Source organism: Bactrocera tryoni, chromosome 5 (assembly GCF_016617805.1).
Source record: "Bactrocera tryoni isolate S06 chromosome 5, CSIRO_BtryS06_freeze2, whole genome shotgun sequence".
Lineage (NCBI taxonomy): Eukaryota > Metazoa > Arthropoda > Insecta > Diptera > Tephritidae > Bactrocera > Bactrocera tryoni.
This window is the reverse complement of record NC_052503.1, coordinates 29,485,124-29,499,044: the sequence shown is the minus strand read 5'-3', so window position 1 is coordinate 29,499,044 and position 13,921 is coordinate 29,485,124. Positions and strand designations below refer to the sequence as shown.

General features: G+C 34.1%; 1 protein-coding gene across 2 annotated transcripts in view; it reads left to right on the top strand.

Annotated features, from left to right (window-relative positions):
* Window positions 1-11,349, top strand: part of LOC120776849 (paramyosin, long form) — a 31,061-nt gene extending 19,712 nt beyond the window's left edge. The window contains exons 1-7 of one of the 2 annotated variants that reach the window (XM_040107885.1): window positions 419-556; window positions 623-752; window positions 1,043-2,555; window positions 8,917-9,436; window positions 9,512-9,607; window positions 9,674-9,955; window positions 10,668-11,349. In XM_040107885.1, coding sequence (XP_039963819.1) covers window positions 1,732-2,555; window positions 8,917-9,436; window positions 9,512-9,607; window positions 9,674-9,955; window positions 10,668-10,862 — 1,917 coding nt within the window. In that variant the 5' untranslated portion in view covers window positions 419-556; window positions 623-752; window positions 1,043-1,731 and the 3' untranslated portion in view covers window positions 10,863-11,349. Of the gene's footprint in view, window positions 1-418; window positions 557-622; window positions 753-1,042; window positions 2,556-8,916; window positions 9,437-9,511; window positions 9,608-9,673; window positions 9,956-10,667 lie in introns of those variants that run through there. The other variant, XM_040107884.1, reaches the window with a different exon arrangement.
* The last annotated feature ends 2,572 nt before the right edge of the window (window positions 11,350-13,921 follow it).

Genomic DNA, 13,921 nt, shown 5'->3' with positions numbered 1-13,921 from the left:
AGTTGAAAGATTCGTCATCAACTTGTCAGTATTATACAAAAATATTTTTTATGGTTCAAGTTCGGATTCTTTATGAAAATGTCGTATATATGCTGGTATTTTAACCCGGCAAACCTACAACTTCCGCTTGATAAAACGTGAATGTGACGTGTAAGGTCATTGCATCATGAACAACAGAGAAGTAAAAAACCACGATATTATCACAACGGCTATTGACTTATTTTTGGCACAGAAACTAGCGACACTATCAATGCTAAATAGAATGCTTCCTATAAATTCCTCGGAATAAAGCAATGAAATGCATAGAAAATAGGAAAACAAACAACGCTTCGTACTAAATCGATACGAATTGATCGATCGATAGCGGAAAGCAACGCTGTATACTAACTGACCCATTTTGCATCAGTACGATTTACAGAATTGGGGGTATAGCATCGAATTGAGAAGTTTACGAAAAAACTCTCACCAAAAACCCTTTTCATAACGGAAAAATCCAATATTGATATTTCTAAGCGCCAACAGTGAACGAGAGTTAACTCAAACGCGATCGTGTTGAGTAAGTGTGATGAAGGAAGCTTATGAAATTTGAAAAAATAATGAACTTCTTATGAAACTTGTACAGCCACAAAGTGAACGTTACACAATCAATTCGGCTTGCTAAATGAACTGAAGGAGTAAAGAACACGGATTAAAGGATAAAAGGATAAACGAGACAGCTCGTTGCAGTTATTGTGAGAACATTTAGTTGGAAGGTAAATATATGGAAGTTTTCCAAGTGATCTTGAGCTTTGAGTGTCATAGCGCTGAATACTCTCAAGTTCCTAGTGTCCTAGAGAGAGATGATCACGATCATTTGCTCGGATTTCATAAAGGATTCCATGCATTATGACAGCTCAATATAGCCGCGATCATGGCACAGCTCTAATCTTATACGATTCTATTGCTGGCTTCCTGCTGAAGTCAATGCAATGCCAAGCAGAAAAATAAAGCAAACTCTCGCAAGTGAACACCGATTACTTAAATACATTAAATCTTTTTATAGATCGCGCCAAGTGTTCAGCGAATTTTGTGAGGCCAGCGAAAATAAAACCCAGCAACAAGCTCTACGGCCAACTGTGGCGAATGCAGAAATCAGCAAAACTCGAAAATCGCGTGAATGTGAATGACGCTCGAAAACGCTGAAGCAGCAAACGTTGACTAAAGACAAAACCAAAGCGCAAGCAAAAAATCGACGCCAAACAGAGACAGCGAAATCAGCGATCGCCTGCAATTTTTCGTCTACTGTGACTGCAGATTGCTCAGCAAATGCTTTTTTATACTGAAATCATTTCAATTAATTGTATTTCAAGTACAAAACATTTCTAGTAGTCAGTTATACACACACTTACTCAAATACAAAAACAAAACAAACGATCCAACACGAAGCCAACACGCACTGCCCTAAGTAACACAGATCGCAACGAATACAACAACTGATCCTCATCTAGCAAAAGCGAATAGCGCTCACCAAAAAACACACAGCGCACGCAAACGAAACTAAAACACTTGAAAGAGCTGCGTCCCATTTGACCAAACAGCGCAGCAACCCCAGACCCTTACTGCAGGCGCTACAAATCGACAAACTCACTGTGTGCTTCCCTTGCTACAAATCTAATTTGCTAAACCACCACCCTCCCTCTACCCTTTACTCCACTCAATTGTGGTTATCTGTCCGAGCGTAAAAGAGAAATCATGGCGCTCACATACAGATTGCGTCCCTCGCGTACCCGCCATTTGGCAACACACGCCTATGAGGACAACTATGGCTACACAATGAACTTCTATCAGCCGATGCTCGATTATTTGGATGCGAAAACAAAGAAACTAAATGTCGATCCGCCGCACTTGCCGTGGTCAAGTGAGCGCGGTCTGCGACAATATCGCCCCTCCAACCCGGTACGTCGTTACGATGCCGACGAAGTGTTGCGCCTGTCGCGTGCCTGTGCCCATCGGGCAGATGAAATTTTACTTGATTTTCGCGTTAGGAAGCGTACACCATTCAGTGTGATAAAACTCGCCGACGCAGCGCGTGTTCACAAGCATATAGAACCCGATACGGTAATTGAACGCTCGCGTGAACGTCGTCGTCGCCGTCAACAGGATTTAGAGGATCTAATACGTCAAGACACTTTAAAAATATTACAACGCATACGTAGAATGGAGTTGGATAATGATTGTGCCCGCATGACGGACGAATTTAAACGCTCGATTCGTGGCAAATCCGCCACGGCCATAGCACAGGCGCTCATCTCGGAATCCGAGCGTAATATCAAGACTTCGAAACGTGAAGAGGAGGACTTCCTCGCACAGACCTTGGTGCGTGCAAGTCGTGCTGCGAGTCGTGCACGCTCCGGTTCACCGGAGAGTCGCATCTCATCGCATGCCTATCACATCGAATTGATGGACGAACGTCTGGTCGATAAGCTCGATCATCGCGTCTCCTCATCATTGCATAATGTTAAGCGTCAGTTGTCGACGCTCAATCAGAAGACGGTCGAATTTTATGCGGACTCAAGGTGTGGCATAGATGATAAGTGTTGGATATGTCGCAAAGTAATGCGTACACATCCCAAATTGAAGGACTATTCCTATATATATTGGCAACATTATTAATTTCACTACAAGTATGGGTACGAGTAAAGATAGGGTAGGGTCTAAAGAACGGGTCTAAAGAACGCACAAACTCGAAAAGTGAGTTTTGAGAAGGTTAAGTATGTGGCGTGTTAGTTTGTTAGCAAAATTTTGTAGTCGTCGTATTGAGTGAGCAAGCTTAGTGGCTGTGCTGGAGCGCAAGTTTGGCGTGCGCTGCGTAAGTTCTCCACGTACTAGCGTTTGTGGGCAAGGGTTTCCATTATACACCAATTTAAACTCCACATCAGTTAATCTATTTAAACTGGGACTCATCCACCAAAAGTTTGCAGACACCTAAAAATTACATTTCGAAAAAACAAAACACTTTGCAAATCTTCCCTAGCGCACGGCCTACCGCCTGCTTAGCGCGGTTAGGCGCATAGTTGCAAATTATTTAACATTCAAATGCATGAAATAGCTTTTAGGACGCGGCCGTACACAAATTTACATCTGTACATATCTACACAAACACCTATAAATCTTTAAAAGTCACATTAAAGTGCACATACTTACACACACAAGTACACATTTACGAACATAATTTCTTGCTGTTTTTCAATTAAAATGATTAAATTTTCAATTCAATGCATTTGTCTCTTTATTTTCGCAATATTTTCTCACTCATCTATTTGCAAAATTGTTTTTTTTCGCATAAAATTAACGCAAAACCAGCGTCGAGCAGTTCGCCGCAACATTTCTGGCTTTGGGTTGTGAAAAACAAACTAAAATTTAAAACAAAAATTAAAGAAATACAAACAAAATCAGAATTTGCGTTTGCTGTATTTTTGGCAACAAGCGCATTGAATTGTTCAACGCAGAAATTTTAAGAAAAAAAACTAAATAAATTTAAACAAGCAGTTTTTCATGCATTTTTGTTGTTGTAGTTTTTAAAAGCTACAAGTTTTTGGGAAGCTTGCGTTCAAATACCAAATTTATTTGTTTAAGAAGAAATGGGCTGCAGTGCCTTCATATTTACTACACAAACAAATATATTAATGGCGTGAGTAGAAGATCTATTCGATCGGCCAGTCGGTGAAATCGCTAAGTAAATGAAGATGATGAACGCTGACAGTGCAATCGATCATAGTCGTAATTAACGGCAATGCATATATCGAGCGAAACGCACAGAACTTTTGTGATTTATAGGGTCGTTTGTCAATGCAGCTGATTTGCTCATATTATTGGGTAAATTATGCATATACTTCCGTTATAGGTGCTTACGTACTTATTTCTTATGAGCAGATGGCTGAATTATTGATTATTTTAATTTTCTTTTTTGAGAAAGGTAAAGACAGAAGGGCATATAGAAATTAGTAGGTTAGAAATCATAAAGCTTTGGATAGATTATTTCTAAGAACTATTAAAAATTTCAAACTTATTTTTTTCTTAAGAAAGTATAGGTTTTTTGAAAGAAACTATAGGTGAAAGACTTTAGATTTTTTTAAAACCCCAATAACGCCAAAAATATAATTTTTTAATTTTTTTTTAATTTTGCATTTAATTTGTTGAAAAAACGTAAGTCTAATGCACATACTCCTCACATTTTTTTACAAAGAAAAAATTTTTTTTTTTTCAAAATTGTTTATTAAATTTTTTTTTTTTTCGAAATATAGAAAAAAATTCAAAGTAGTAAAAAAAATTCCATAATATTTCATTATGTCTGTCCAAACTTTACTAACAATATCCTAAGAGACGAAATTGTTTTCAAAAAAAACTTTAATGGTACAAATAAATATTTTATTTATATCAAAAAATTGATTATTAAAAATTTATTTTTTTCGAAATATGGAAAAAAATTCAAAGTAGGCGAAAAAAAAATTCAGAATATTTAATTATCTCTGTCCAAACTTTACTAACAATATTCTAAGAGATGAAATTGTTTTAAAACGATCTCTCCATGAGACAACCATTTTCCATTTTTCGCTAGTCTAGCTGATATTATACGATTCTACAAACACTTAAAACTTTAATTGAAAATATTTTTGAGTAGCTTCAAATTAATTCTAAAACATTTGAGAAAGCATTTTTAGAATAACTAAGTATTAAAAACAGTTTTCGAAAATCGAGAACGATTTTTGAGATTTTTTTAAATTTTTTTGAAATGTCTATAAACATTTTAACATTTTCTCTGAAAATGGGCTTGTATAAATCTCGATATTGCTTTTTAACATAATGATATCCTTAAAAATTCAAATTTTAGGTGACAAATTTCAAAAACTACTATTTCGAAAATGCAACATTTGAAATAGGTTTTGAAAATATACTTAAATATGTAATTTTTTCTTATAAAAACATTAAATAAACTATTTGTAAGAATAACTAAGTACGAAAAAACCGTTTTCGAAATTCGAAAACAATATTTTAGGTTTTAACAATTTTTTTTAAATGTCCATAAATATTTTAACATTATTCCTGAGAATGTATTTGTGCAAAAACTTTGAACTGCTTTATAATCACAAGATTTCTGCAAATTCCAAATTTTGGCATAATGATAAAAATAAAAAACTGCTATTTCGAAAATTCGATATTTGATATTTTTTTCTAAAATACCTTTAGAATAGAGAGAATTTATGATTTACAGAGCAATGGAAACAATTTTCGGATAAAAAAAAATTATTTTAATAAATATGGCTGAAATATTATAACTAAATAAATTATTAAAAAATACTTTTTTTTCATATTATTTTTTATCGCTGTTGCTAACATATCACGGTAAACTTTAATTACTTTTACAAATTAAACAGAAAAAAAAATCCAAAGTATACCATACGTAGTACTCAACTCTGATTTAATTACATTATTTATGGAAGAGACCCAATTAAATTTATTTATTTTTTATTACATTAATTTTTTTTTTCAATTAAAATATTAAACATCCGATTTTTTTTAATTGGAAATTTTTTAGAGCCCAGTGTACAATATTTAATAGTTTAAGCAATTCAGTCGGAATATTATATTTTTAAATTTCGATTTTCGAAAATTCGAACTTTCAAACAAATTTTGAAATTTGAAATTAATTCGCATCTTCTAATTATTTTAATATCTACATACATATGTCTTGGATATTAAGTTCAATTTCAATTAAAAAATCAACTATTTTACTGCATCGAGGTGTCAATATAACCTACTTACCATGTGATCCGCATCAACCAATAACATATCTATGTATATGCGAGTATATAATATATAATTATATAACATTTCAAAACAAAAAGCAAACTTTGCAAAATTTCAATACTAAATGGCATAAACAAGCAAAAAGACATTGCAAAATTACTCGTGCGGCCTTCAGAGACGCTTTTTAAAATTTTAATTTTTTTATTTTAATTTTTTTTATTTTAATTTTCAATTGTATTTTGCTGTCCTTCAAAATAACAAATACTTAAATAAAAAAATTACATTTTAAAAGTTTTGCAAGCAAAGTGATGCCTCATGACAGTTTCGAACGCAAGCATAATGAAATTTGCGCAAATACAGGCGCTGCGAAAAGGAAACGTACACAAATAAACTAAAAGCAAGAAAAAAAATATTTGCAAATTAAATAAATCTCTGCAAAAGTTTAAGGGATTTTAAAGTAATCACAGACTAAATGAAACATAAAAGCCGTCTGCCAGCCAAACACATTAGTGTGGATTGAAATTTAGTATGCAAAAAAGAAAAAGAAAAATTAATGAAAATATATACAAATGTGAAGGAAAGCATTAAAATTTAAAATAAACACTATAAAATGAAAATTTGCGGAACGGAATGCTTAGTTACATAGATGCTAATGTTTAATTATAAAAATAATGCTTACAGTTATGTGGTGTTTTGAGATTAGTATGCATTTCTGTGCAATCTAATGTAAAAAGGAAAAAGTTTGTTTTTTTTTGAGAGATTCGATTTTTTTAGTAACTTAAGTACCAAAAAAATGTGAGCATAAAACGAAATCAAATAGATACTATATATTAAAATATTTACAACAAAAAATTACAAAAAATTATCTCCAAAAGCAACGATAAACCTTCCTTTACTCTCATTTCAATTCCTCTCTCTACTATCGAACTTATATCCTTAAAAAAATATCCACGCCTGCAGCCCACCCATTAAGAAGTATCAAGCATCCTTGACCATTTAAGGCACATCACATCACCATTACTTCATTTGAAAGATCGCCCACAGCATATCCCAAATCTGCACACACTAGTCATCATTGCCGTCGCTATGGCGACCCAAATATCCACATACCGTTGCGGCAATCACCTGTGCAACGTTTGCCAAGTAAAAATAACAAACCGCGTACAAACCTGACAACATCCACCATTCCTAAGGGGCTGAGTCATAAGCGAACCCGTTTGAGATAATCTCGATGTGGCATCACAACCTAAATTAAGAAGCATTACAATTGAATTACATAATATTTATTTTGTGCGATTTAATAGCAACATCAATTGCATTAAAATACTTAAATACATTGCGAATTTACAGCTAATTTTAGTTGGATGATGCATCAGCGTAAATGTCTGCATTGGCATGCTTGCAGAAAAGCCTAAGTAACAGATTGGAATGCGAGTAATTGTGACAAGTTCGCTGATTGACTGCATTGGAAACATGTGTATGCACTTTGAGATATTTGTTCACACAAGAATTCGAATCACCTTTGTTCTGGCATTTCATTGCACATACATATGTACATATGTATATAAATATACTCATATACATATACGAGTATGTACCGATTCTCTGCCAACCGCTTTATCTTTTTATTGGCTAACACCTTTGAAGTGAAAGATACTTTTTTGAACTTTGTGTTTTCGAAGTTTACATATTGAAGACAATGTATTTTTGATGATTGAATGTAAAAGAAATATCTAATATGCAAAATGATCGATTTGTGTGTTGAAAACACATCCGCCAGTTTTGGAAAATTATTTTGTTCTAATTTCGAAAATTCGAACTTCGAAATTTATTTTAAATTTAAATTTATTTTTGACTTAATTCTAAATATATTTAAAATATTTAGATTTTTAATACAATTTTAGTAACTACGAAAATTCGAACATCCGAAATTTATTTTAATTTCGAAATTTTTTAGAATCCGATTTATAATATTTAATATTTTAAGCAACTCGGTCGAATATTATTTATTTTAAATTACAAATTTCGAAAATTCGAATTTCCGAAAACTATTTTATATTACAACTTAATTCGAAACATTCAACTTTTTTGAATATTTATGTTTTGAATAATATTTTGTTTTTAATTCGAAAATTCGAACTTCTGAAATTTATAAAAAATATGAACTTCTTTACGGTTTGCTAAAATCATTACCTTCAATTCACTTTAAATAAAGTAATTGTGTTGATTTTAAAAGAAGCTAAAATTTTTAATTTAAAATGAATCTGGCTTTAATTTCGAAATTTTCAAAGTCTTTTACAATATCAACCAAAATGTCTATTTTTGAGGAGTGATTAAAACTACAAATATTGCACAATATTTTTTTAAATCTCTAACAAAGTAAATAATACAAATATAATAAATTTTAAACCGCAAACAATTGTATTGGGTCTCATCGACCCAATGGAGCTTAAAAACTCTTAATATAGTAAGTTTACGTATGGTAGAACTGAAAAAGTTCAACTAAAATCGCGCTGATCCGAAGTTCAGATGTAGAAACCAAATAAAATGAATCGATTCCAGAAATAAACAGAGCGTAATTATAATATGCTAGTGGTAAGTGAGATTCGGCATTAGGTCACTTAAAAGAGGAGTTCACTCAAAGACCGTAGAACTCATATATAGATATTACACCATAGAACTATTATTTCCGATAAAAAATTAAACATTTAATTCGCCTCCCCAAAATGGGTTTAAGAAAGTAAGAATAACCACACCACTGCCCCAAAGACTGTTCCCAATTAACTATTCCCTTCGACAGCTGGTACTAGTATATAAGGCAGAGGGCCAAAAACTACAGATATTTGTTCAAATTATAGTTTATTGCCAATCCAATTATCTAGCTGTTTTAGTAAATACTTTACAATTATGTACAAAATAAGCAGGTGTTCTTCAAAGTATGGTCAAGAACAAGTACGAAAACGGTACTCATTGTATTTGGTAACAATAAAAAGTAGCTAGAAATGAGGTAATTTATGTGGCGTATCCATAATCTCCAAATCACAATTGTGACATATTTTTAACTATTTCAATTATTATCCGCATGCATCCTAACTTATACATAATTCCATTTTTTTACTTTCCGTGCAGCAAGCAAACCGCCATCGAAATCGAACAATTGAATGCTCGCGTGGTTGAGGCTGAGACCCGCTTGAAGACCGAAGTACAACGCATCAAGAAGAAGTTGCAGGTGCAAATCACCGAACTGGAAATGTCCTTGGATGTGGCCAACAAGACCAACATCGATTTGCAAAAGGTTATTAAGAAGCAGTCATTGCAATTGACCGAATTGCAGGCACACTACGAGGATATACAACGCCAGTTGCAGGCCACTTTGGATCAGTACAATGTGGCTCAGCGCCGCTTGGCTGCCCTCAACGGTGAACTGGAAGAAGTCCGCTCGAATTTGGACAGCACTGTGCGTGCTAAGCGCACCGTTGAATTGCAGTACGAGGAGGCGCAGACCCGCATCAATGAACTGAGCATCGTCAACGTCAACTTGGTGTCGTTGAAGTCGAAATTGGAGCAAGAATTGTCGGTTGTCGCCGCTGACTACGAAGAAGTCACCAAAGAATTGAGAATCAGCGATGAACGCTACCAGAAGGTTCAGGTTAGTAGAAAACAAAACACTTATACAGAAAAAAAATGGTGAATTGAGACTATAAAAACCTTAACATTACTTTAGATTGAACTCAAGCGTAGCATTGAAATTGTTCACGAGGAACAAGAACGTGTCGTCAAATTGGAAACCATCAAGAAGTCTCTGGAAGTCGAAGTCAAGGTATGGCAAATTGAAATTTTCCTAGCAAGTTGGGTTTAAAAAACATAACTCCTTTTAAACGCCTAGAACTTGTCCATCCGTTTGGAAGAGGTTGAGCTGAACGCTGTCGCTGGTAGCAAGCGCATCATCAGCAAATTGGAGGCCCGCGTACGTGATTTGGAATTGGAATTGGAGGAAGAGAAGAGGAGACACGCCGAAACCATCAAGATCTTGAGAAAGAAGGAACGCACCGTCAAGGAAGTCATGGTACAATGCGAAGAGGACCAGAAGAACATCATTTTGTTGCAGGAAGCTTTGGACAAATCGGTTGCCAAGGTTAACTTGTTCAAGCGTCAACTGGCCGAACAGGTAACATACTCTTATTCCGTTGTAGTTAAATAAAGTTGGTAAATAAATAAATATAGGGAATTGTTGATATGCCAGTTAGTTGGCGAATTTATGAAAGACAAGTTAAATAAAATAAATGTTTATGGTTGCATTTTTCTATATTTACTTTATTATTGTGCATCTTATCGCAAAGATTGAGTGTATTGAGGGCTTTCTTTTGCTGGAAGAACGTTTTCTTTTTAAAATTTCTGTTGTAAAAACTTTGGCTAAATTTTTCATATGTTGGACAATCTTAGCTCGTTCTTTAAAGAAGTTCCAGACAGCTCTGATTTTATTGACTAACTTAGTAAGAAAGTTGGAGTCATCATATTAGTTCTCCACAAAGGAAGTCCTCATTGCATTATTGTTGCAAAGTTCGAAGTTATATTCGATAGTGCGTTAGTTTTTGGGAGCTCTGCTTTCTCTTAGAAGTGATCTTTTAAAAATTTGTTAGTGCATGAAACGTTACTTCTCCAATATTTAGAACTCACTTACTAGAAATGAGGAAAATATTTTCGTTGAAGTTGTTTCTTAGTCTGACTTTAACTGAGTCGCAGTGCTCCGTTTAGAAGATAAATTCCTTTTTCCTTTCCTTTTATTTATAAGACTTTTCTTTCTTTCTTAAAATCCTTAAAACTTAAGCTTTACCATTAATCTGCACAATTTTTGTTCTTCCCTCTTTAACGACCCACAGGAGGGCATGTCCCAACAGTCCGTGACCCGCGTCCGCCGTTTCCAACGTGAACTCGAAGCTGCCGAAGATCGTGCCGAATGCGCCGAAACCAACTTGAACATGATCCGCGCCAAGCATCGCACATTCGTCACCACCTCCACCGTTCCCGGCTCCCAGGTCTACATTCAGGAGACAACAAGAACGATCACCGAATAAATTATTCGCACAAAAATAAAATTAAATAAACAAAAAAAAACATAAATCAAATCAACTGAACATTTTTATTATAATTTTAAAGTTTATGAAGTAACGGAATACGGAAACAACAACAACAATAAGAACAACAAAAATGAAGAAGTTGAGGACCAACGACAACAGCTTCGGTCTTCAAGCCGCTCATAAGCCTACAATTATGCTGCCAAGACAGTCCCGTAAACTCGGCAACGTAGCAGTTCATGTATTTTTAATTAATTAAATGAACAACAAATAAATTATCTAAACTAAACTATGTCCTATTTAATTTACATTTAATTTTTGTTACCACTCAAATTTTTTGTTAAAAGAGAATTAAAAAAAAATCATGAAAAAAAACATTAAAAATATTTATAGAATATAATTGAAATTTTTCTAAAAATAAATGTAAGCTATCCCATTAATACAAGCGAGAGAGAGAGCGCGCACAACAAGAAAAAACGGAAAAAAATTTAAAGCGTTTCCTTTCGAAAATTGTCAGACACACACCTACATACATACATACACAAATGTGTATTAGTTGTTGCTTAAGCGATTTTTAGGTTAAAATTATTATGGAACACAATTTAAAAAAAAAAACCAAAAAGAAAAATAGTTAATGCTAGAACCAAAAACTCAACTAACGAATACTGCGTTTATTTTTCTAAAGCGAAAAACATTTGTAAAATGTATGGAAAAATAAAATACGAACGAAATTTAAGTGAACAAAAACAAAAATACAACAAATTTCGACGTAAATTCGTTTTCTATTTTGATATGGCAACGCTCCAGCTCTAACTGGCACACACGCACGCACTTGTAGGTGTGTGCGTAGTTCACAGAAAGTCGCCTGCAGTAAGTCGCTTAAAGCTTCAAATTGAAAAAACAAAAATCGACAAAGACAAGTTCGGCTTTCAACTCGCTTTTCGTTCCGAAACGAATTTATTTTCGAGCTTTGCTTACATACATACATCAATAATATCGATAATCATTGCTTGAACGCACTAATGAATTACTTTGTTTAATAAAATCGATTGTTATTAAATTTAAAGATATATATATTTATATATTGACATAAATTCATTAATTAATTGCATACATACATACATATATAGGTAGCGCAGTACTACAAAGAATAACGTCATTTTGTTCATGATTTTATTATTTACTAATAATGAATATTGTATTTATATTGAAATGCTTTAGTAATACAGTACCATTACAAACATACATACATACACACACACATATATAAACCATTACTTATATAATTAAATGAAATGATGAAATAAATACATAAATTAAATTAATAAACTAAAAACCGCAAAACAATTACTAAATGGGTCACGGCGTTTTCATGCTCATCGCAAAAAAGCTGCTTGATTTCATGCAAAAAAAAACTTGTTTAGCAAGCAAAAATTTCAGTTATTATAACTTCATGCCTCGAATTTTATTTACAAAACTTAAAAGCTGAGTAATTGACAGAAGTTTGGAAGATAAAACTTAAAAAGGGTGATCCATTTGGAGGTTCCCCCACTTTTTTAAAGAGGAAACGCAGAAACTTCAAATTTAATGTGGAATGTTTATTATCGTTCGAAAGATCATTCTTTGGCATTTATTTTTGAAGAATATCTCTTTCAAATGTTGGCTCAGATGGTCCATCCGTTGAGTCCAATTTTCGATAACTTTCTCGAGCATTTCGACTAGTAACTGGTGAATGACAGCCATGATGTTTTTCTCCAAGGCCTGAATCGAAGCGAGTTGACCACAGAAAATTTAGGCTTTACATATCCTCACAAGAAATAGTCTAACGCTGTGATATTAAACGATCTTGGTGGTCAATAGAGTGGACCAAAACGTAAAATTATTTGCTCACCGAAGCGTTCTCTCAATAAATCTATTGATTGATGCAAAGTGTGAAAAGTGACGGCGTCTTGTTGAAACCAAATGTCGCCGAGATCACGAGCTCCAATTTTAGGCATCAAATAGTCGCCTATCATAGCGTAATAACAGTCTCCATTCAGGGTTACATTCTCACCGGCATAATTTTTGTTGAAGAATGTACCGATGATTCCACCGGCTCACAAAGCACACCAAACCGTAATTGTTTTTGGATGAATTGGCAGCTCTTGAAATTCTTCTGGTTGCTGCCATTTTGCTTGTTCACATACCCATTGAGCCAGAAATGGGCCTCATCGCTCAAAAAAGTTTAGCTCGAAAAAGTCAGATCTTCTTGGAACTTTTCAAGAACCCTAGAGCGAAGCGATGTCGCTTGGATAGGTCGAGCGGCTTCAGTTCTTGCACAAGCTGCATTTTGTATGTTTTCAATTTAAAATCTCGACGTGAAGTGCGGCAAGTCGTTCCAATGTTGCGAACAGTACGCTCAGTAGGCCGATTATGTTGATCATAAGTTCAGCAAAGCGCTCGAAACAAATTCTGTACAGAACGTGAATTTTCGTAATAAAATTGAACGATTTGTAAACGTTGGTTAGGCGTTAGTCTTCCATGATGCAATGCCAAACAATACTGAACAACTCTAACATGACATCTTGACACGACTTCCGCGTGATTTGTCAAAAAAAGTCTATTGAAAAAAGTACCTGGATCACAAGTTAGATGAAAAAACGGTTTTTTTATCATGCGCTTATAGAAAGAAGAAGATATATCGATATATTATATAACCCAATAATATTGATCTTTCTAAACGTTTCCGTAGTTAACTTAAGAGTCAAGATCTTGCAAAATAAGTTAGACACATTGGTTGATTGTAAGAGCGGCAGACCGCAAACAATCGCAATTAAGCCTTATCAAGCAACTCAGTAGATTTAGTAAAATACTGATTTTTTCCACCTCAGCTACTAATGTCTCTTAATTTTGGGAAATGAAAGCCGTAGAAGATTCTCGTCACAGCCGGCTGAAAGCTGGACATTGTCAAAGATAGTATCCATCATCCTACACGCATACTCTTTATTCCGCCAAATTCCCTTTTTCAATTCTCTAGAGATGAGATCTTACGCGCAGGTGCCCTGTGATAACCCTTACAG